At 52.7% G+C, this 23,393-nt stretch overlaps 1 protein-coding gene across 4 annotated transcripts in view; it reads left to right on the top strand.

Moving 5' to 3' along the window:
• Positions 1-23,393, top strand: part of PLXNA2 (plexin A2) — a 174,304-nt gene that overhangs the window by 82,385 nt on the left and 68,526 nt on the right. For all 4 annotated transcript variants that reach the window (XM_032710524.1, XM_032710522.1, XM_032710523.1 and 1 more), the window contains exons 5-6: positions 17,408-17,508; positions 22,407-22,530. In XM_032710524.1, coding sequence (XP_032566415.1) covers positions 17,408-17,508; positions 22,407-22,530 — 225 coding nt within the window. The remainder of the gene's footprint in view (positions 1-17,407; positions 17,509-22,406; positions 22,531-23,393) is intronic.

The following is a 23,393-nucleotide window of genomic DNA, read 5'->3' as shown; positions in this document are numbered from 1 at the left end:
GACACGGGCTCTGGTGGGATCTGTGGGATCTGTGCCTGGATGTGTTCCTCCTCTGTGGTTTTGGGGGTGATTTTGGCAGGTTTTGGGTTGATTTGGAGACCCTGACACCCAGGGCCCGCTGCCATCCGTGTGCCTGCAGAGATCTGGAATGCCTCGTGTTCCAGTTCCTTCCCTTCCCATCACAGCCTCTCGCTGCAGGCACAGGAATCTCCTCTGCTCTCTGCTTTTTCCTGTTTTATCTGCTTTTTTCTCTCACCTGCCTTACCTAATAATCATAAAATCTCACAATGGTTTGGGTTGGAAGGGACCTTAAAGATCATCCAGTTCCAACCCCCTGCCATGGGCAGGGACACCTTCCACTAGCCCAGGTTGCTCCAAGTCCTGTCCAACCTGGCCTTGGACACTTCCAGGGATGGGGCAGCCACAGCTTCTCTGGGCAACCTGTTCCAGGGCCTCCCCACCCTCCCAGGGAAGGGTTTATTCCCAATATCCTAATGCATTCAGATAGGGAGGAGCTTTTTCCCCCTTGGTGTCTCACTGGTCCAGCTCAAGGTTTGCTGTTTATCCTCCAAGTGTTCCTTTTGTTGCTGCCCTGGCCAAGCCCTCGGGGCTGGGGGACAGTGCCCAGCACTGGGGACATCCCTGCACAGCCCACGGGCCCCTCAGGGGCTTTGGGCAGCACAGAGGGCATGGCTGTGGCACTCCCTGGCTGTGGGCAGGCACAGGCTCTTGCCAGAGGAGTCAGTGGAGCGTTTCAAGCTGTCAGTGTTTGGTAAATACGTCCTCGCTTTAATGGAACAGACTTTTTCCTTGTTTGAAAACAACCTGGGAAATTTGCTGATTTGCTTGTGTAACAAAAGGGGCTGGGGGAAGCGAAATCAGCTCTGCCTTCCTGCCATAGATGAAGGAAAACATATAACCCCCAGTAGGATGGGATACATATATATATCTATCTCACAGAATATCCTGAGTTGGAAGGGACCCACAAGGGGGTGTATATATATGTGCATATATATATATATATATTTCTGACGGTTGAGATGGAAATCCAGCAGTACAGAAGCATCCAGGCCCTTTTGGGACACACAGGCTGCTGGAAATATTTCCATTGTTTTGCATTCCCTTTACCCCTGCCTGTCCCAAAGAACAGAGGGTATCCTGTGCATATAATGAAGTCTCTGAAGGTTTGAATACTATATTTTTCCGCCTCTGACTAATCTTTTTTAATGCTTGACAGCCTCATGTTCTGTAATTGAATGCGTTTTATTTAGAAAATAACATTTAGTGCCACTTTGGATTTCCAATTATTCTTCAATCGGACTTTGAGGGCCTGATGTCTTTGTCATTTTGATATGTGCAAAAGATGGCAACATCAGAGCAGCCAACAGCAAATTATTTCCACTACTGATTACCAGGCTTGGGAGGAAAATATGCAGCGACAAATTTAGTCTCGGCATAAATGTATTAAAATGAGTTAAAGTGTTGCACCAGCGGCATCTTTGTGCGGATGGGAAGCACCAGCCTGCCTCCATCCTGCAGGTTTCTCCAAAAACCAGGGAATATTTTTGGGTGAGGGGAAGGGGAGAGACTCAGTGACAGTGGAGAAGCCTCCAGGGAGTGGAAGGTGCAGCGGTGCCAACTGGATCTGCCTGAAGGGCTCCTGGTGGGCGTTAAGGTGACACCTCTGTGCAGGAGGAAAAGCTGCCCAAGAGTAAATCCATTATAATAACCACAAAGAACTTGTTGGAAAAGGAGGAGCTGCCTGCTCCCACCTCGTGGGTGTCCTTCATGCTCAGAGAGGACACAGCAGCTTGATCTGAAACTGTGCCAGGGCAGGGTCAGGTTGGATCTCAGGGAAAGGTTCTTCCCCCAGAGGGTGTTTGGGCACTGAACAGGCTCCCCAGGGCAGTGGGCACAGCCCCAAGGCTGCCAGAGCTCAAGGAGTGTTTGGACAACACTCCCAGGGACAGGGTGGGATTTTGGGATGTCCTGTGCAGGGCCAGGAGCTGGATTGGATGATTGCTGTGGGTTCCTTCAGCTCAGGACATTCCATCATTCTGTGATTCTTTTCCTGCCTGTACAAACTGCTGGTGTGGCTCCCCCTACACTGACTGTGCACCTCTGCCCAGCAAGGCTGGTCAGTCCTGCAGAATTCCACAGCCTGGGAATCAAGGCAGAGCAACATGACGTTCCTGTTTGTCTAAATCTGCTCTTTGAGTCTAAACTATTCCTTCAGGGCTCCTCTCTAGCCTTGAGAGAGCAAGTCTGGCACCTTATCGTAGGGTAAGGCGCCCAAGGTTACCACAGGCAGGGTCAGCCTGGTGCTCTGTCCGTGTGTATCCCTATGGGAAAAGTAAAAAGCTATGTCAGAGTAGTAAATTGGGATAATCCAATGGATTTTCTTGAGTCTCCAGTGCAAACAATATGTTCAGCTCCAGCCCAAACTGGTCCCGTGGTGGCCTGGGCGGGAGGTGTGAGTGGCTGCGTGGGTACCTGCTGTGCTGGGAGCAAACACGACACCTTAGAATCCGAAAAACCTTGTGTTTTGACAGCTCTTTGTGCTTCTCTGTTCTGACGTGGCCCTGAAGCTTTTCTGTGTTGTCTCCTGAGATGTTCTTTTTGGTCCTCAGCCCCTCACTGACGTGCCTGTGTGCGATAAGGGGCCGGTGTGCTACAGCCGCCACGGGACAGTGGGTTTCTTCTGTGGGGAGAAGGGCTTAAAGCTCATTTTCTTTCAGATTTAGAGAGTTTGGGAATATACTTAGGAGGGTTCATTTCTCACATTGGTGGTCAGGTTGCTAAATTATTTTTGACAGCCGTATGTAATGATATACAAATGGGAAAGTGATGGAGTAGCAGAAAATTGACTGGCAAGGACGGCGTAATGCAGTTAGAGAGCAATCCTTGCTAAAAAGCCGTGGAGACTCCGGCAGTGTTCCTGGAGCAAACAAGGAGCAGGACCCACCATCAGCCTGTGAAAGCAGCAGTGATACGACTCTGTGACCTTTAAAGCTACTTAGGGCATTCAAATGCTTTGGATTTTCAAGGCTCTGTAAAATTACACAAACCGGCCGTGCCTGTGACTTTCCTCCCCGGTTTCCACAGCATTTCAACAGTTTAAGAACCCTGAAACGGTTCAAAAACAGGGAATTGAGGGTTGTTTGTGTTCCTGTGTTGCGTGCAGTGGATCTTTGTGGCTGGCTGTGGAGAAGATCTGAGCAGGGTCTGGGGTGGCTGTACTGAATCTCCCCAACTTTGCCCCAAAGCTCATTGCTCTCTAGGAAAGGCAACATCCCATGGGATATGGGCATCTAAGGGATGAACCTTGCAGCCCTGTCAGCCAGGCTGCATAGAATCCTACAATATGCTGAGTTGGAAGGGACCCACAAGGATCATTGAGTCCAACTCCTGGCCCTGCACAGGACATCCCAAAATCCCACCCTGTCCCCGAGAGTGTTGTCCAAACACTCCTTGAGCTCTGGCAGCTTTGGGGCCGTGCCCACTGCCCTGGGGAGCCTGGTCAGTGCCCGACCTAGCCTGGGATGTGTGATGCTGTGCTGGGAAAGCAGGCACAGGCAAATGGGCACTGAAGGAGCTGGAGGGGCTGGACACCCTCGTTTTCTGCTCAGCCCTTCCCCGGGCAGAGCTGCTGTTGGATAATTGTGTCAGTCACACGCGAGGTGCAGGGCAGAGCCGAGGTTGGGCTCTTTAAATGATCCTCGCGTGTGCCAAGAAAACAAACAGAAAGGGCCAGTCAAAGCTTTTCAGTGTCACTGACACCCTCGGACGTGCCAGAGCCGGCAACAAAGGCGGCATTGTGGGGCAGCACAGCCCCCGGGGCTGTCGGGAGCGGGCAGATGCGGGGCTGCCCACCCTGCTGTGCCGCGGCCGGGGGGACACGTGGGGTCCCTGTCAAGGTGGGTGGCAGGACACGTCCTCCCGGGCAGCCCTGGGCTTTCCCCTGAGAGAGGAGGGTAAAGAAAATGTGGCCTCTGTGTCCCAGTACATGCCAGGGGTGGCAAGTGGCCAGACACTCAAAAGGAGGGGTTCTGTACAGGCAGGGGTGGGCGTGTGGGAGAGGGAACTCCGGCCCTGCCTCCGAGGTGGGCAGGAGAGGGGTGGCATTAGGATAATGACCTCAAAACAGGGTGCCATGAGCATTTTTGGGCACACCTTGTCTTGGTGCCAGGCAGAGGCCTTGAGCCCATGAAGCTCTGGCTAAAGATCAGCCTGGGAATGGACACAGGGCACCGCTGCAGCCCTTGTGCTGTGCCCCCCTGTGCTGCCCTCACCGACACTGGTCCCTCAGCTATAAACTGAGGATAAGGTTTCATCTGCTTCTGGGAGCAGCTGTGGTCTGTTATTCCGTGTGTACACATGTTGCCCATTCCAGCAGGGCCACAACTTCTCCCTAATCCCTCCGGGCACGCCAGAAATGCGGGGAACCCGCTGTCATCCCAGGGCACCGGGTGCTGGTGTGGCCTCAGGTCTGTGGGTTTGGCCCGTTTGGTCCATTCAGCAGTGGAGCAAGGCAAGGGTTAAGCGCAGGGCCCCACTGGAGAGGGGGAAATAACCCGAGGGAGCCGTGGGGTCCCTCTCGCTGGGCTCCAGCTGCCTCCCGTGCATATGCTGCTCATTTTTCATACTGAACAGAGCTGCCACCAGCATCCCTGTCCCACCCCTGCTCCTGCCAGTTTTATGAGGGAAGAATAAAGAGGGGGAACATAGAACTGCGGAGGTTCATTTGCCAATTGTCAGGCTGCCGGTGCATCAGGAATAGAGTCATCGCTCTGCGTCCCCGCCGCAGAGCCGGGGCTGCGCCGGCATCCTTTCATTAGCGGCGTTATTTACCCACGGCCCCCCCAGAGCCGCTCCTCCCCTTTGTGGAAGAAGGGACCCGCTGATGCCCCCGCTTTAACCGGGGGGGTTTTTGCCTTGATCAGCTCGCTCCACGTGCGGGTGGGACGGGAGCAGCTGCCTCTCCCAGGGGTGCGGCCGTTCCCGTGCCGGCGGGGCTGCGATCGATCCCATCAGCCAGGGCAGGCGGGAGCGCTGGGGTCTGCCAGAGCCCGCCGGCTGCCCCTCTGCCTTTAGCCTGGTAATTAGGAGCTCTCAGAGAGAGGGAAGAGAGGTCACACATGGAGTGGGCCTATTAACCCCGTCCCTTGCCAGCTACCCTGCGGAGAAATGCCCTTGGAGCAGCTGCTCCGGTGCGGGCTTCCAGCAGGAAGGCAGCTGAGGGGAGGGAAGATCCCCTTCCAGCTCTGCTGCCCCAACATCATTTGCCTCCCGTGGGAGGTTTGCAGCTGAAAAAGATAGTTTAGACTAAATTTTGTCTGGAAGTGATGGTATCATGTCTTTCACGTGGCAGAGAGAACCACCGTGGTCGTTCCCTGTGCCCCATTCCCTGCCAGAGGCAGCAGAGAGGGCAGGTCATGTATCCAGTAGCCCTTCTCCTGGTTTTGTCATTCCCAGGTTGTCCTTAATGAACTGATCTGTGCAGGTCTGTTCAATGCCATCTACTTTCAGCCTCCTGGGGCAATGATTTGCACATTTTGATGGCTGGGAGGACGTTCCCCCCCCCCCGTTCCCCCTCGTTCCCAGGCTCTCTGAGGAGCTGAGGGCTCCCAACTTCCACAGGAGTTGGTTTATTTTGTCCTTTCAAATTCCTTCCAACCCCGTAGCTTTTCCTGGAGCTGATCTTTGGTAGGCTCAGCAGCAGTCTGCAGGATCCCCCTCGCAGTCTGTTGGGTCTGTTGCTGTACTGACGCCAGTGATATTTATGGAAATATATGCAGAAGTTCCTCAGGCTCTGATGGAGCAGAAATAGTTTCATGGCATTATTTGCCCAAAATGCCACCGTTTTGAGTGCTGTATCTGGACAGTGAGAAGCTGATGTCAAAGCAACTGTTTACAGCAGGAGCTGATATGGCTTCTAGGGACAAGTGACTTGGCATTGCAGCCCTGGGAGCATTAATGCAGCAATTCTGAAGTTTATGTATAAGCTCTGAGCTTATATCACCCCTGCCTTTCATCAAAGCAGTGCCACAGCCCCAGAGCTGCTCTTGGATTCCACATCTCCCATGCAGCAAAACAGCAGCCCAAGGAAAAGCAGGTAAAGATGAAAGCTAAACTCTTTGCCCGACCTTCTCGGGCTGCAAAACCCATTCCAGCTTTTATTTCCCATAATGGGAGGCCCTTGGTTGGTTTTCCCAGTTTCCCAGGGGCACTTCCAAGCCGCAGGCAGCAGTGTTTGCTCTGTGGTGTGCACAGGGAGGGGAAGTGGGCGTCCAAAGTGCTGACTTGTGGTGGCACTGCGAATGAAGTCATGTCCCAAGGGCTGGGAATGTTGTGGGGAAGGTTTGATGGGTGAAAACCACCATGTTGTGACTTGTGACCCAGCGAAACCCCTAATTGTGTGTTTAAAGTAAACCCCAGACTAGAGCTGTTTCCTCTGCCTCTGTCTTGGCAAGTTGCCTTTGGCTTCGAGGTTTCCAATCACTCATCCTGTGGTTAGAGCTGGTCAGGAGTCACCCCAGTAGTTAAGAAAGGAATGTTAAAGGCCTGTTGTGTAAACCAACCGCTGTCTGAACAGACTTTGTTTTCAGTGTAAATCTGCTGCAGGGAATGATTTAACCTTCATCTATTCTTTCTTCTTTTTTTTTTTTTTTTTATTATTTCATTAAATAAGATTTATACAGGTATAGTATTGCAAAGGTCATCCATCCCCCGAGCTGTGGGAAGAGCTCCGTGCATTCCTCCCTCTTCACTTCCCCGCTTTTCCCCTTGTTTCAGGGTGGGAAAGCACCAAGACTGGGTTTTGTTGCCTTCCTGGGAAGGTAATTTATATCTTCATGGTACACACAGCCCCCTCAGCCCTCCTGCCCCCTGTTCCCACACTAAATGAACCCTCCATGCAGCAGCTTTTTAGCTGGAGTGACCAGGAGCCCTGTTCAGCCTTTCCCTAAGGGATTGCATCCCAGCTGAGGGGAAGCTGGGGGCTATTCCTCTCTTTTCCCTAAGAAAACATGAGATGTTGTATCTCCTGACTGCAGCAAGGACCTGGGCTTTGGGCTCAGGCTCTCTGGCTCATTACACTGCTCTGGCTCCAGGCTGCTCCTCCTGGATCTCCGAAATGAGATATTTTATGTCTTTCTTGTTTACTGATATGTGATGAGGCTGAGTGAGGTTTTTTTGCAGATATTTAAGATCCTGTAGCAGCAAAGCATCAGTGGTTTGACACCCCAGCCCCGGTGTGCTTACAGTTGTGCTCTGTTTATCCCAGCAGCAGGGCATCCAGCTCTGAGCACGGCATCCTCCGGGAAGCAGCCGAGTCATCCTGGAGACTTCATCCGGGCACGGGGCTTCACAGGCCGAGGCAGCAGAGCTGGAAAGGATGTTTTGCAGCTTTTCCCCTGTTCTCCAGGGCTTTTCTGAACCCTGAGAACGAGCAGATGGTTGGGCTGGAGGCTGAGATTGGAGGACAAGGGACTGGTGTTGACATTACCTTTACCAGAGCGCCTTTCATCATTAGCATGTAAATGCCACCAAACACCCAGGAATTATCCACCTATGATCTCTTCATTAGAAGAGGCCTCTGATCAGGTTAATCTCAGTTTCCCAGCGTGGAAAGGAGGATGCTGAGCAGCTGTACCCACCAGCAAGGGGAAGTAGAGTGAATTTCTGAGAGGGAAGGATGCTGTGAGCATCAGGTTTTAAGTGGATCATCAGTGATTGCTTTGGCTCTTGCACAGCGATGCCAGGGTTGAAATAGCAGTGCTGATGGTTATAATTGAGACTGATGGGACTGGTCCTCTGTGGCAGGTGCCCTGGACTACCTGGGGTGGGTGCTGGCTAGCCCAGGTCTCCTGTGGACAGGAGGGGAGAGGTGGAAGCTTCCAGCCTGGTGCATTTTCCAGCCTCTCAGTGGTCTCCTCTCCCTCTTGGGAAGCAGCAGCCAAACAGGCATGGGGGAGGGTGGAGGAAATGTGTTTTAACAGTAAATATGGCCTTGTTATTTATCAATGCAGAGTAATTGAAGTAATTTCATGTCGGTTTTAAGTGCAGTGCCTAGGGATCTAATCTATCTGTCTAATATTAATGGGTAATATTTGGTTGCCTCATTCATTCATTAATGTTTTCATTAAGACTCTAGTCCCATTTAGGAGTCTGTTTGTCATTTTAAACTCCTCTGTTTTATCTTAGCCTGCCACAATCCCTTTTAACAAGTTAAGTGAATTCATGAGTTCTAGGCTAGCAGCTTGGGGGGGAAGGGGCCTCTGCTGTCTGGCATGTGGTTTTTATGGGGAGAGAGGAAAAACAGACGGCTGAAGGCAATTGCAAGCAGCAGGCACTGAGCTTTCCTGTGATACACACCACGGAGATTTAGGTCTTTCGTAACAGAGCTGGATGTCTGTGCTTGAGAGCATGGAGCTCCCTTCTCTGACACAGGCACACACCTGCTTTGAAGCCTCCATCACTCCCAAACCGGTCTGGGAAGCTGCTTGGAGTGGGGATGTTGTTTGTGGATGCTCAGGGTGTCTCCACATGGCTGCTTTCATTCCTTCCAAAGTGTCCCCACCTTCAAGGTGTCGTAGAATCACAGAGTGGTTTGAGTTGGAAGGGACCTTAAAGTCATTCCACCCCCTGCTATGGGCAGGGACACCTTCCACTAGCCCAGGTTGCTCCTAGCCCCATCCAACCTGGCCTTGAGCACTTCCAGGGATGGTGCAGCCACAGCTTCTCTGGGCAACCTGTGCCAGTTCTTCCAGTTGTTCTCCACTTCCAGTTGTTATCTCGTCCTGTGTGCTCCTCAGCACCAAAACCAGGGAGATGTTGCTGAGGGCACAGGGATGTGCATGGAAACATCAACCCCCAGAACATCTGTGCTGTAGCTCACGTTGCAGATATTCCCAGCTGGGCATCTCCTGCCTGTACCAGCCTCAGCCCCGTGGACCACGTGGCCATTTACTGTCCAGGCTTGTGTGGTCCAGGGACAGACTTATCACAGACCTGGCCCTTTTCTGCCCAAAGCAGAGCATTGCACAGGAGAAATAAAGGGATTTCTTTATTCCAAGGAGGAAAGAGCAGAGCCTGATGCCCCTGCTTTGCTATCCAGCGAGTCAGAGCTGTGATCAAAGCATTCTGAGTCACGAAGTAACCTCTGCCCACTGCCTGATGCTGGGGGCTCTGTCCCTGCCCTCGCTCTCCCATCCAAATCCCTGCACCCTGGAGCTGGGAAGCACCCTGGGAGCCTTGTCAGGGTCATAGAATCATAGAATCATAGAATCAGCTGGGTTGGAAGGGACCTCCAAGATCATCAAGTGCAACCCTTGATCCAACCCCGCTGTGGTTCCCAGCCCATGGCACTGATGCCACATCCAGTCTCAGCTTAAAAACCTCCAGGGATGGAGAATCCACCACTTCCCTGGGCAGCCCATTCCAATGGCTGAGCACCCTCTCTGCAAAGAAATTCTTTCTAATCTCCAACCTAAACCTCCCCTGGCACAGCTGAAGCCCGAGCCCTCTTGTCTTGCTGATGGTTGCCTGGGAAAAGAGACCAACCCCCCCCCGGCTCCCCCCTCCTGTCAGGGAGTTGCAGAGAGTGAGGAGGTCTCCCCTGAGCCTCCTCTTCTCCAGGCTGAACAGCCCCAGCTCCCTCAGCCTCTCCTCAGAGGACTTGTGGTGCCCCCAGTGCCTCACCTGCAGTGCTGAGCGGGCAGTGCAGCCGGGCATCCCTGCACCGGAGGCGTCCAAGTCTAATTAGAGTCGCGGGGAATCGAAGCATTGTGCCGTTAATGACTCTCTGGCAAAATGTTCCCACTAAAACAGTAATTTTAATAAGCACAGCCCGATTGTGAGAGTGCGCCCAACACCTAATTACGCCGGTTGTAACTCCGGGATTATCCCGAGTTCTATTTTTGCCCACTTTTCTCGCAAAACAGAGAGGGGAAGAAGCACGCACTTTATAATTATTCACCTTAATTAGTTTTCTGAGCTTCTGTTGAAAGTTTTCAGCGGCTGCAGGGAGCGCGCCAGGAGTTCCATGGCAGCGAGGCAAAGCACCGAACGCAGAGGCCATGAACTGATGTGAGATGAAAGTTTGCTGTGTTGGATTGATCCCCACCTGAGCCTGGAAATTTTGGAAAGCTGCCCCCCCTTTTATCCTGATTAATTAGTTCCCCTGAGGCCTGGGCTAATCAGTGCTGCAAAGGGCAGTGCTCATCGGCTGGGTGGCCGTGGCAGGGTGGTCTCGCCCAGCAGCATCAGAAGATGGTGCCAGCACTTCAAGAAGCCACTTCTGGTGGCAGCAGTGACATCCCCTGGCAGGGACACTTGGATGTGCCATGTGGCTGCTCTGGGCACATCATCCTGAAATCCAGAGCAAGCCCAGAGGAGCAGAGAAGTTGTGTCACCCTGGCTGGTGCCAGCAGCGCACAGAGCTGAGGAGGAAGAGGAGGAGGAGGAGGAGGAGGAGGAGGATCTCCTGCCTGGATGGAGCTGCTGAGTGGACAGACCTTGATTTCCAGAAACTCACTTGAACATTTCTTTGCAGCCAAGAACAAATTTGCAGCTCCCCTGGGGTGTGGTGGTTTTCCAGGGGAGGAAACACGTGGATGTATCGCAGCATAACCCTGTTCTTGTGGTGAAGACCTTTAGCATCTCATTCCTCGTTATTGCCACATCTAAACATTTATCTCATCACCCCCTTTTCTTGTCAAGGGATCAGTTCTGCGGGAGAACAAAGTGGTTTAGGGTCTCAAATGAGATAGATTTTATGGTGAGGATCCTGTTCTCCTCAATGGCCATCCATGTGAGGGGATACCAGGCTCCCACAAGCACAGTGTGGGGCAGGAGCAGCACAAAGGAGCCAGGGAGGAACCAGCATGTGGCTGCACCTCTGTGGCCAGGTTTGACCTAACAATAATCCATAAATTTTGCTGTATTTTCCAATTCCAGAAGCCTGAGTAAATACCTCAGCCAGTGGTTTTGTTCCAACACTGGAGATTAAAGAATGGCTTCCCACTTTTGTACGTGCACAAGGTTTTCCCAGCTCTGGAGGCAGCGGACACGTGCAGCTGATAGAGGAGGCCGTGAATCCCTGGCCCTTCACTTCCCACATGCAGATGGTCCATGAGAAGCAGGAGGGAGAGCTGAGGCTGCCAAAACACTTTGGAGTGGTGGCTGTCACGCAGAGCTGGCGCTGGCGTGCCAGTCTGAGCACGGGGTGGGCGCGTGGACGCCAGCGTGGGATCCCAAAAGCTGGGCACAGCCTGGAGGGCTGCACCACAACACACCTGGCATCCCAGGGAGGGTGGTGATCTGGACAGGGGGTGTCCTGTCCCTGTACCACCTCCTCCCACTCTGCAACCCTCGAGCATCATCATCACCTGAGGGTGGAGGAGGAGCTGCCAGATGGAACAGATTGAGCATCCCATGGGCGGTCACGAGCAGCCCATGATGAGATGAAAACCCGCCTCTCCTCCCCCAGGTTTCCATGATACTGTGCTGCTCCTGGGAGTGGGGATGGCACATCTCTGCCTGGCACTTTGTTATTCCAGCAAACCCTGCTCAGATGTTTCGTATTGATGTGATGATTAACTCGAGCCCTGGTAAAACCCCAGGAAGGTGTTTGTCTGCAGGAGCCTGAGTGCCAGAACATGAGTCTGCTCTGAGCCCAGGCCCTGCCTGCTGCTGCTGGGCTGGCTGGATGGAGGCAACTCTGGCTTGAGGACAATTTTACAGCTTGATCAAGCCTTACTTTGGGACATTTGCTATTTTTTCAGTCTTTCCTGCTTCCCAGAGCATGCTGCCCTTGCTTTCATCACCTCCCTCAGGAGCCTGACGCCGTTCATGGAGGGTAGCAGGGAGCCAAGGAGACAGGAATGCTTGGAGAAGGTCTGATCCCTCACTAAGGAAGTGATCTGGTCCCCTGTGCTCCAACACAGCTTGTCCTCCTAAGATGCTAATGAGGTTCTTACAGCAGCAAAGCCCAACTCGTTGAAAAGGTTGCTTGGATCAGAGTTTAAGGGACTTTCTCCACATGCATCTGCAGCACCGTAATTAAATAATCCCCTTGTAGCCATGGAAACGTTGTCTCTGTGTCCTCTCCCACTCAGCTGCCTCTCTGCCAAAAGTTACAGGCGTTGATTTGGTTCTGACAGCCCGTTGGTAGCTCTGCTAATCCTTCTCTGCTGAGCAGTGTGGGAGAGGAGAGCTGGGTCCTGCAGGAGCTGCTGCCCCTGTCAGGAGAACTCCCCCTCACCCCCTCCTTGCCTGGGTCCCTTCCTCTGTGGCAGGGACTGATGGCTGGAGCAGGTATTCCTGCCTCCAGGGGCTTCACAGCACTTTGGGGATGGTCTTTGATGCTTTTTGGTTAAAAGCTCACCCTTTTCCTCCTTCCCCTGTGTCCTGGCTGCTGCCCCATGGATGCCCTGCCCACATCCCACTTGTCACTGGTTCTTCTGTGCTCCTTGCTGGCATCAGTCTCAGCGTGTCTGAGATCTCCACGGGCTCTGCTTGAACCAAGAAGTCATTTCCAGGTAGGAATTTTCACACAGTGTGGGGTGGATTGGACCCACATGTCTTGCTCTTTTTCTCCCATCCCTGCACTCTGGTAATTCCTTGAAAAATGTGCCACAGGAGGATTCTCCATTTGGAGTTTTGCACGGAGACTCGGGGAGGAGAAGAGGAGTCTGTCAAACTTTTTACAGCCCCCTGAGAAAGTTTGACTCTGTTTTCCCTGTCACCCTGACACATTAATGGCTGGAACTGATGTGTCCTCCTTGCTCCTTCCCACACTTTTTCATGTCTCCTGCACCAGCACAAAGCCAGTGTTTTCTCGTGAATAAAGGGAAGAATAAAACCTCATTGGAAAGTTCATCAACTTTGGGCTCCTGCTCGCTGAGTGATAGATAGCTTTAATTACACTGAACTAGTTGGCATCTCTACTCCACTCCCCAAAGTCATTAAAAATAGATTTTCTGTTTGAACTCCAGCCCCCTGAGGGGTCTGTGGGCAGTGTGCCGTGGTGGTGGGACACCCCAGGGGCTGTCTCCAGCCGGGGAGGTCAGAGGTCTGGGCTGGTGGCACGCACAAGCTGTGGAAACTTTGCTTTAGTTGTTTATTTTAGGTATTTATTTATTTATTTGGAACTGGTTTCTTGCACTTGTTTTCTCTGAGGGCTGGCTGAGCTGGAATTCATGTGTTTTGGAGAGTCTGTATTGATTTTTTTTTTTTTAATTTATTTTTTTTTTTTAGCTGATGTTACGGGTCAGGCAGTCAGGGAAAGGAGTAATGAGACTTTATCATCTAATTATTGAGAAGCAGGTTCATTTTGGCACAGAGAGAAGTGGGGGATACATTCCTGCCATGGTGATGGACCTTCTGAGATGTTTGCTCAGAGTGTCAGGAGCGTTCCTCTGGCCTATCTGCCCTCATGTGAGCAAAGAGAAGTATTTGCATTTAAAAACTAAATACTGAAGTCCAAAATCCTTCCCAAATAAACCAGGCTGTGACAGATGGGAGTCACGTTGGGTCTGCAGAGCTGAGAGGTGCTGGTGCCTGCTGGCGTGGGGATGATGGCGTGGAGATGCCACGAGTGCTGTGGTGGCCAGAATTTGGGATTGCTGAGGGTGACTGCACCCCTCCTTTCCCCCTCCCTGCCTTTGGAAAGGCAGGGGCCTGCAGAGCTGACCCTGCACAGCTCACAGGCAAGGTCTGTCCTCCCTCCCTGCCCTTTCCACTGCCTTGCCAGGGGCAGCCAACTGCTCTGGGCTCCATTGGTTCTGCTGGATCTGGTTGCTGAGGGAAACATTTCAACCCTCTCTTGAGCCGCTAGTGGCCATAAAACGAGCCAAGGCTGATCCTGTGACCCTCATTCCCCTTGGGTGGGGAGCAGAGCTGCTGGTGTGGGAGGCAGGAGGGGGTGTGTGCAGGGACAGGGGCTCACAGGATGCCTCCTTAGAAGCCAAGCAGGATTTCTCCCATCGCTGGGAATGTCGGTGTGTGGCAGCGACAGCCGCTGCTGTACCAGGGGCAACAGCAAATCCCTCTGCTCTGTCTTCCTTATGTTTCCTTCTGGTTTCCCCTTCAGTGCTTTTCTGTCTCCTTTCCTTACTATTTCCTTCCTATTTTGCTGCTCTTTTGCCTCCATGCTCTCATTTTTCCCCTCCTTGTTGGCTGAAGGGGCAATGGCAGGAAGTTGTTGGACTTGGGAGTCCCCTGTCCCCCACCCTGATCCATCTTGTTTTTCCTTCCAGCTGCAGGCACTGCTGTTCCTTGTCTTCTCTGCCCAGCCCAGAGCAAATTCTTTGGTCTCATAATGACAATTAGGCTGTCAGAGAACAGTTTAAAAATACCTAAAGCCAAGAGAGTCTTTCCAACCTGCCATCAGGAAGAGTAAGGGCAGCAGTGTTTTAGTGCTGTGCTGTCTCTGAAGGAAATACAGCTTTCAGTCTTCTGTGTTCATGAGAGGTGTGGGATAACATATGGATGTGTCCTACTCTTAAAGGGATTTCTCTTGTTTTTCCATTAAAATGAAACATACTCTGTAGAGGGTTGGAATATTTTTGATATTTGGATCATGGCTGGTAAGGGGGTTGATTATGTGCTAGTGCTGAGAGCTGAGCAAATACTGCAAAACCCCCCAGGTTTTTTTCATGCATGGATATATTCCAGTGCTTCTGATCATAATCTGTCTAAACTTATTCATTTAAACTTTTACTTGGACATTGGGGCAATAATTTCTATGAAGGGTGAATTCCAAAGACGCAGGATTAAGTATCAGAGAAAGAAATTCTTCTCTGAAGTTTTACACCTTCCTCCAGCCAGAGACCACAGGGCATATCCAAGGCTATGGAACTGCTGATCCAGAGGGACCCTCAGGGCTCTGCTTCCCTGTGGTAGGACCAAGCCCATCCCTCTTTTGGTCCCCAAAAGAGGTTGAATGGGTGAAGTTCCCTGCCTTGCCTTTTTCCAGCGTTACAAAGAAAGGATAAAATGGTCCCATTTGGGCTGGAACTCTGCAACTCTTTGCATTGTTCCCAATTCCTGTGGCATTTTTAAAGAATTATCATGTGCAGAAGCCGCAGCTTCTGAGCAGAAAAAGAACCCGAACGCGTAACATAAAATCATCTCTAATGAACTCTTATTCATCTAATTCAAATCCTCTGTTATTTATAGAGCCCTGTGAGAGCATCCAGCTCCTCACAAACATGAAACAAGCCCTGAGCTGCATATAAATCACAGGGACAGATCCTGTCAAGCCTCACTTTGTGGGTAAGAGGAGGTGGGGCAGCAGTGCCTGAGGATTTTGGGGGCTATCCTGACCTCCAGGGTGGGTGAGAGCCAACCCACCAGCACATGCTGGGGAGATTTCAGGTGGGAAACCCAGTGAGCTTCCTGGATGCATCCTGTGGTGGCTGGTGTCTCTCACAGAGGATGAGAGCCATGGCAGCTCCCAAGGGATGCTTGTCTGGCTTGGAAAACACATTTCCTTCTAGTTTTCCACCCAGGAGCAGGGTGATGTCTGCACTGGGAGATGCTGGGTGAGCACTGGTGGTGGGAAGGGTGTGGGCATGGTGGCAGCACTGGGCAGGATGCAGGAGTGAGCCCTGGATGGGCCATCCCAGGGGGTTGTGCCTGTCACTGGGATATTGGGCTCGCTCCCACCCCAGCCTAACATCCATAAAGTGCTTTGAGCTCCTTAAGGGAAAAAGCAAAGCAGGTAAAATACATCACATGTGACCAGTCAAGGCACAGACCCTGAGAGGACACCCCAAACACCTTCTGCAGCCAGGATTCCAACCCAAGCCCTTCCTTTCCATCTCCATGCTATCACCTTCTCCATTTCCAAAGCTCTTTCCACCTAGGATGGACCAAAAGTATCCCTGGTGTACCTGACTCTACCCCTCACACCCCTCATTCCCAGCTCTCAGCATCCCCAAAACTAAGCCTTGCACCCACCCCATGGGCTCCACCTCAGCCAAAAAAAACCCACAAAAAACAACCCACCCCTCCCTGGGGCTCATCCACGGGTGATTTTTTTTCTTTTTTTTTTGGTTTCAGGAAAAGCTGTTGAGTAGGGGCTGAGGAAACAAGAAGAATAGCAGCCCTATTGGTGTCGTCTTCAGAGAGGAACTGGGTTCTCACTGTGTCAACAGCACTTGGCCTGAAAGTGGCCGTTGTTTGGGGAGACACTGCTCCTTTCACTGCTGGTCACTGCTTTCCCTCCCAGCTGCTGGGAGCCGGGTGCTGTTTTGACGGACAGAGCGAGTGCGATGCCGACAGTTGTTTTAATTTCCAGCCAGTTGCAGGCATCACTCCCAGGGCCCTGAGCAGAGCAGCCAAGGCTGCAGGGCTGGGCAATAACTATTTGCAGTGTTTGGGAAGAGAAATGCAAATAGAACCTTCGAATCTCGGGATGGTTTGGGGTGGAATTTTGGCCTTGTCGCGTTTCACGCCCCCCGACCAGGTTGCTCCGAGCCTTGTCTAATCTGCCTTTGAACACTTTTAGGGTGTCCATAACCTCTCTGGGCAACCTGTGCCAGTGCCCCCCCACCCTCATAGTAAAGAATTTCTTTCATATATTGTATGTATGGGCCAGTGCAGGAGCATCCCCCTGCAGCAATCAGGACAGGGATGCAAACCTACCGTGCCCGTTGGAGGTGGCAAAGGAATGGCTTGTAAAGGGTAAAGTGGTTAAAAAGGTTAAAAATGTCTTCATGTTGTCAAGCAGTGACCTATGATTAAAGCTTGGTGTCATTTTGGAGCCTTTGGGGTTTTCAGTGCTGATAAACAGGTCTGGACCGTGCCACACCTCAGCATCCTGCAGGGACCTTGCCTGAAGGGCAGGCAGGGGTTTGCAGCAGGGTTTGGGGTTGTTCCACCTGGGCTTCCCTCTCTGGCATCTCTGCCTGGGAGAGCAGGAATCCCCTGGTGGGTCATGCCTGGGGGGCCAAGTCCACTCTGGTGCTGGAAGGGCTCAGAGTGGCCAAGGAGGAGCAAGCAGTGAAACACCCAACTAGACTAAACAAGCTGACAAAATCCCCATGGATTGTATTCCCCGCCAGCTTTCCTCCCTGCAGCAGTGTGAGATAGCAAACTGTAAATCAGGGAGAACAGCTCCAGCCATGGGAGCACGTCTGGGCAGGGAGGTCGGGGGGTTCTGGCACCAGGAGTGGGAGCCCAGCTGGGGCTCTGTGTGCCCACAATTCCCCCCAGGGGACGGGCTGACCTCACGTCTCGCTCTCCAGTATTTCCTATTCTCGGATATTGGAACAAATTCGTTCAAGGCGGTGAATTGCTGTCGTGTTACGTGGCTCCAACTGGCGGAGCAGGACCTGGAGCTGCTCTGGTTTTGCTGGAGTGAGAGCAGCACTGAGCCCTGTGTTTGCTTCCCTTGCAGGTGTCCCGGGTGCCCGTGGAGTCCTGTGAGCAGTACACGACCTGCGGGGAGTGCCTGAGCTCGGGGGACCCCCACTGTGGCTGGTGCTCCCTCCACCACATGTAAGTCCAGCCTTGACCACTTCATGATGGTAAAAGCAGCTTTCAAATCCTACTAAGCACCTCCCACACGAAAAGAATTAGGTTGAAGTTCCTTAAATCAGTTTTTCCCCTTCTTTGGACGTTCCCTGCGTTGGCAGCGCGAATGCCTTGGAAATTCCCTGAGCTCCTGTGGAGAGGTAAAGGAAAATAAGCTCCTGTTTTGGGAGCAGTGGGTCACTCACTGCGTGGAGAGGGTGATGTAGACACGATGGAAAACCAGAATTTAAACTGGTGGGAATGGAGGCCTCGTGTTTTTCACACTCCTGCTCGCCCGAGCCGCGAATCCCAAGGAACAGGGAATTCCTAAAGGCAGCGGTGGACTCTGATTATGTGAGTGGGACTCTGCTTTCAGCGAGGTTACAGCATCAGAGCAGAGCACTGAGCCCTTTTAAATGCACCAGGCAGAGGTATTTAAATGCTGCAAGGAAAGGTCAGGGGGTCCGTTGTGCTCCAGCCCTTCCCGGTGGGAGCCGGGAGCGCGGGCTCGGGGCTGGCAGTGCCCCACCTGCATCACCAGGCACGGAGGGCTAAGGGTGGTGGGTTTTATTTCTTCAGGGGAGCTCCAGGAAACGCTCTCTGCATTCAGGAGGTGTCCGTGTCCTTCCTTTCTCTCCATAATAAGGATCACTTCCTAAGGCGGAAGGGAGACCACCGGGCAGCGGCGGAGCGGGGGAGGAGGGATGAGCCTGGAGGAGGCCGGAGGAGAGGAATAGAAATCCCTCCGGCCCCGCGCCAGCTCGCAGAGCAGCCCCGTTAAATGCATGGAAAGCGTGGCAATGGGGGGAGGCAGAGTTCAGGGACCCGCACAGCAGCGCTTGGCCACGTGCCTGAGGAGCAGGTGCTGGAGGGGAGCAGGGAACACCAGGCTCCTCCGCAAATCCGGCCTGGATTTGGGACCCCGTGGGCCTCGGGGTGCAAACCAGCTCCTCACAGCTCTTTTGGGTCATTGCCACGCTCGGGGAGGTGCAGAAGAGCCAGCTCAGCCCCTGGCCCTGAGCATCCCTCTGGCTCCACACAGGCAGGGGCTGAGGGCAGCAGCACAGCCCTGAGCATCCCACCAGCAGCATCCCAGGGCACCCTGAGCATCATTTGGGGTCTTTTTTAGCTTGTTCGTTTTCAGACAGGCACCCTGGGCATCATTTGGGGTCTTTTTTAGCTTGTTCTTTTTCAGACAGGCACCCTGGGCATCATTTGGGGTCTTTTTTAGCTTGTTCTTTTTCAGACAGGCACCCTGGGCATCATCTTGGGGTTTTTTAGCTTGTTCTTTTTCAGACAGGCACCCTGGGCATCATTTGGGGTCTTTTTTAGCTTGTTCTTTTTCAGACAGGCCTGTCCAGCCCTACAGCTGAACCACCGTGCGTGCAGTTGTGTCTGAAAGTCTTTGCTGTCGCAGCTGCTTTGTCAGAAGGAGTGATTTCCACCCCCTGTGGATTCCCATCCCTTTGGCTCTGCCCTGTGTGCCATTCCAGAGGCTGGGACAGCTGTGCAGGACGGGGAGGGGATGCTGCATTCAGTACCTGTGGGTGGGTGTGCTTGGTGCTGCTCCTCAGCCTCCTGCAGCAGCTCCTCTGCAAGGATCACCGAGCACTTTCCTAATGCTAATGAACTGAATCTTCATAAGCCACCTGGGAAGCAGGTAAAGGTTGTTATCTTCATTTTGCAGAGAGAAAACCCTCAATGTCAAGAGGAGAGAAAAGTGTCATTTCCTCTGCCCTTTTGGCCATGACATTTCAACATTAACCTATTCCCAGCAAGGGTTCCTTCCCCGATGGTATTTCTCAACTCTTCCCTTCAAGCATCTGCACTTTGGAGTGATGATCATTTCTTAGCTTCTGTTTTAAGCTGTAAATAATTGAGTTTATCTCGCTGCTCCTGAAGCCTCTGTCGTGTTTGTTTGGAGGCCCCAAGTGCTGGAGTGTTTGTATTTAATTTGTCATCTCTCCCCTCTAATTCTTACACGTTCCTCCAGCCGGAACAGCTGCTCGGTGGAAGGGGTGGCATGTCAGGGTGTGATGCTCACACTGTGGTTTCTGAAAGGTGGATAAAGGAGGGTGTGTTAAAAGGATGAGGGGCAGAAGAGGAGATGATTTAATCCTTGGAAGAGCAAGAGAGTGGCTGGTGGCCTGAGCAAGTGTGGGGCTGGTAAACACCAGCACTGAGTGTCTGTTGGGGATTGAAATCCAGAGGTTCTCCCCACTGCTTGTGGGATTTTGCTTCTTGGGTTTGGGGTCTGTGTCCTGGGGGGTACCAAGGCACTCAGGCAGGTCAGGGTGTCTTTGAGGAGGAGCAGGGCAGGCCAGCCCCTGTGGCAGCTCCTCTCTGGACACCTGGAATCCACATTTGCAGTTGCCAGAGGTTTAGCTGAGAGTGTGGACACGCAGGTTCTGAGGCATCTGGGAGCCTGAAAAAAAAAAAAAATCAGGATTTTAAATGATGTGTTGGATGCCTGAGTATGGATGGACATGAGAGGGATGGACAGACCAGCACCCCATTCCAGGAGGCATCAGGCAGTGAGTCCTGCCTTCCCCACCACCAGCCAGAGAGGAAGGAAATAATGGAATAGTAAGGAATAAAGGAAAAGTGAAAGGATCTGGGTTGTCCTGGGCTGTTTCATTGTCCAATATTACACAGAGCTCTCCTTGTGTGCTCAGTAGGTGGTGGTGTCTCTTGGAGGCCTCGGTCAGGGTTCAGGCTCTGTGGCACAGGGGGTGTTTGCACACCTGGAATTCCAGGATAGTGGTTGTAGCGATGCTGATGGATGAGGTGTGGGTGAGGGTGAAATCAGGGAGCTCTGAAGCAAGAGCTGGTCACACTGGAGGCTCTAACCATGAACCTGAACCAGGAGATTCCCAAGGCAGATTAACTCACGAAAACTAGTGGTTGATGAGGCCATGGGCAGCACTGGGATTTGAGGAATTCTAGGTGCAGGACATTTGAGAAAGTGCTAAAAACCAGCAGGATGGGAAAGGTTCTCATTCTTCTGCCAAACAGCCCTTCTCACCTTGGGGTCTGTGAGGCAGCAGGCGATGGCTGAGCAGCCCATTCCTGCCCAGAGCCTCTGCTGTGTCCTCCCTGCCAGGAGTTTGCTTCCCATGCAAGTTCACCCTCTGCATGGAGAGCAGATCCTTTGCTCTTCCTCTTCTACAAGCAGCGAGCGCTCTTTGGGAGCGATCAGAGGCCTTGAGGAGATTGTTAAAGAGTCTCTTCAGCCCAGTGGGATCCCAAACCTGCAAGGCTTCCACACGCTGCTCTCTGCAAGTGTGTTATTGTCTCCAGACCTATTTATCTCTGTTAGGGCTGCTGCCATAAATAGTATGATAAAAAAGAGCCATTCCAGCAAGTCAATGAGATAAAGGCTCCAGTCAAGAGCTCACTTTAAAGCTATCTTACAGATTCACTTAAACCTCAATAATTCTTCCTTTGGCAGCATTCATATTTAGCTCCATTATGCTCCAAAAGAAAAGGTACTAAAAGCAAGAGGGTGAGGAGAGCAGCACCACCACTTGCCAGGGATCACACAGGTGGTTTGGAAAGGGAAAGTGGAAACTTCACTTAATCTAAAGCAAACAGCCTCGTGAGAAGGATCCTGGTCCCACTGTTTCATAGAATCACAGAATCCCACAATGGTTTGGGGTGGAAAGGACCTTAAAGCTCATCTCATTCCACCCTCTGCCATGGGCAGGGACACCTTCCACTAGCCCAGGTTGCTCCAAACCCCACCCAACATGACCTAGAACACTTCCCAGGGTGGGGCAGCCACAGCTTCTCTGGGAAACCAGTCAGCAGTGCTGCTGTTCCAGAGCCTGGTTTTGCCCCTCTGTCAGTGGCCAGAGCGTGATGGCAAAATGCAGCCTCTGCGTGGGCAGGACGTGTTTCTGCTGACGTGTTTGTGCGTCTGGCACAGCTGGAGCTGCTCCACAGGGAGCCAGGGAAACAAGCAGTGTGACAGCAGGACCTTGTTAATTCAGGTACCACGAACTGCTCCAGAAACTATCAGAGGGAACTTGCTGGTGGGACGGGAACAGCAGCTCGACCCACCGGCCTTTGTGAAAGCAGGTCCAGGATCAGCAGGGAGCGAAAAGGGACAAAGTTTGCTGATGGCTTATTGACACCATTAGTACCAAAAGACAAATACATCTTCCAGCCCCAGGAAGAAAAGGATTTCCCCCAAATGACATAGAATAGGAAATCATGGAGGGATGACAGTGCTGCAGTCTCAGATATCTGGTTTGAAATTTCTTCCTTAGTCTCCCGGTGGGTGCTCTGCTGGAAGCAACTGAATGTCACTCTACTCCAAGGACACCTGCAATAAAAAAACAGGGATAACGAGCCATCCTGGAGCACACAGCATGCTAGGAGCAGTCCTAGTCACTTTGGCATGCTCTGGGGCTTGCATTCCTGCTGGTGGGAATGGGATAGAGCTGGGAGCTTAAGGCATGAAAACCAGCCAAGCACTGCTGGCAGCAGCTGGAAAGTCCCGTTCCTGGCTGTGTCTCCAGGAGGAGATGATTAGTGAACTATGTGGTTTTGTTTTAGTCAGAATAGAGGCATCATCTTGTTGTTTTATGGTTTGATTTCTGTGCAGATGAGTTTATGGGCTGCAGAGTGCCTGGCTCAGCCCACACCCCCCACACCCACTGTCACCCCCGGCACTCAGAGCTCTGGGTTGTGTCCCAGTGCAGGCAGGACTGGGGGCAGCTCACGAGATCCTCGTGGTTTGTCTTTCCCCTGCTCACAGGACATTTTTCGGCCCCACCCCGGTGCCCGACAGCGGGTGCCGGCGCGGAGCATCGCCGGGTGCCGGTGCAGGACACCTTGCCCGGGTGTTTTCCGTGCTCTGACGTGTCTCTGTGTGGCAGGTGCTCCCCGAGGGACAGCTGTGAGCGAGCCCACGAGCCCTTCCGCTTCGCAGGCAGCATCAGCCAGTGCATGAGTGTCATGGTGCAGCCCAGCAGCATCTCCGTGTCCGAGCACAGCCTCCCGGTAAGCAGGGGGGGAATGGGCTTCCAGAGCCACTGCCAGAGCCACTTCCAGCATTTTCCAGGCTCCCAGTGAACACTCCGTTCTCCAGCCTTGGCACAAGTGTTTTCTCATGAAGTCAGGCTCGCAGAGGGGCCAGGGAGCAAAGGGGTCATCCGAGCCGGGCAAGAGGGGGTGGCAGAAGCAAATTCCCCTTCCCCTCGGGCCTCAGCTCACATTTCTCTGGTTTTGTTAGCTGGTGAAAGAAAAGGCTTTGTTTCCCAAAAAGCTCATCTGTGAGCTGTGCTCAGGCCTGGCTCTCCAAAGCATCCCAGCTGTTGCTCCTGGAGCCCCCCAGCACCCCGTGGCAGCTGGGTCCTGGCCTTGCTGCCTCCTCTTCCTGGGATGCCCTCCTGACACTCCGTGTGGAAATAGTGAAGGGCTGTTGGGAGGCCTCCAGGCACTGTTTTGCCATGGGCACAGTCCCCATCTGTGATGGGATCAATGGGAATGTGCTCATTCCTGCTGGCCACAGGGCAGAGGGGTCTCTCCTGGTCATGCCATGGGGCAGGGAGGTGGTTTGAGCAGAGGGGTTTTGGGATGGTCACTGCTGCTCTCACGCAGGAGAGGGAACACACTGCTGCTGCTACAGCTACACAGGCATTGGGGGGTGACAATGCTTCTGCAGGGCAACCAGGGGCCAAAAATCTGCCATTGCCCCACTCCTGACCTGCAGTGCCCAAAGGCTCAGCAGGGTGGGTTTTTATCCATAAAGAACCTCCTCCTCCTCATTAAAGGGCATCTTGGCCACCTCCTGTGGGCAGGTGAGTAATTTGAGGGGGTTGCACGGAATGGGAAAGCAGCAGGGACTGGAAAGACGAAGGAAA

The sequence above is a fragment of the Chiroxiphia lanceolata genome, chromosome 25 (assembly GCF_009829145.1).
Source record: "Chiroxiphia lanceolata isolate bChiLan1 chromosome 25, bChiLan1.pri, whole genome shotgun sequence".
Taxonomy (NCBI): Eukaryota; Metazoa; Chordata; class Aves; order Passeriformes; family Pipridae; genus Chiroxiphia; species Chiroxiphia lanceolata.
This window is presented reverse-complemented; position numbering and strand designations above follow the sequence as displayed.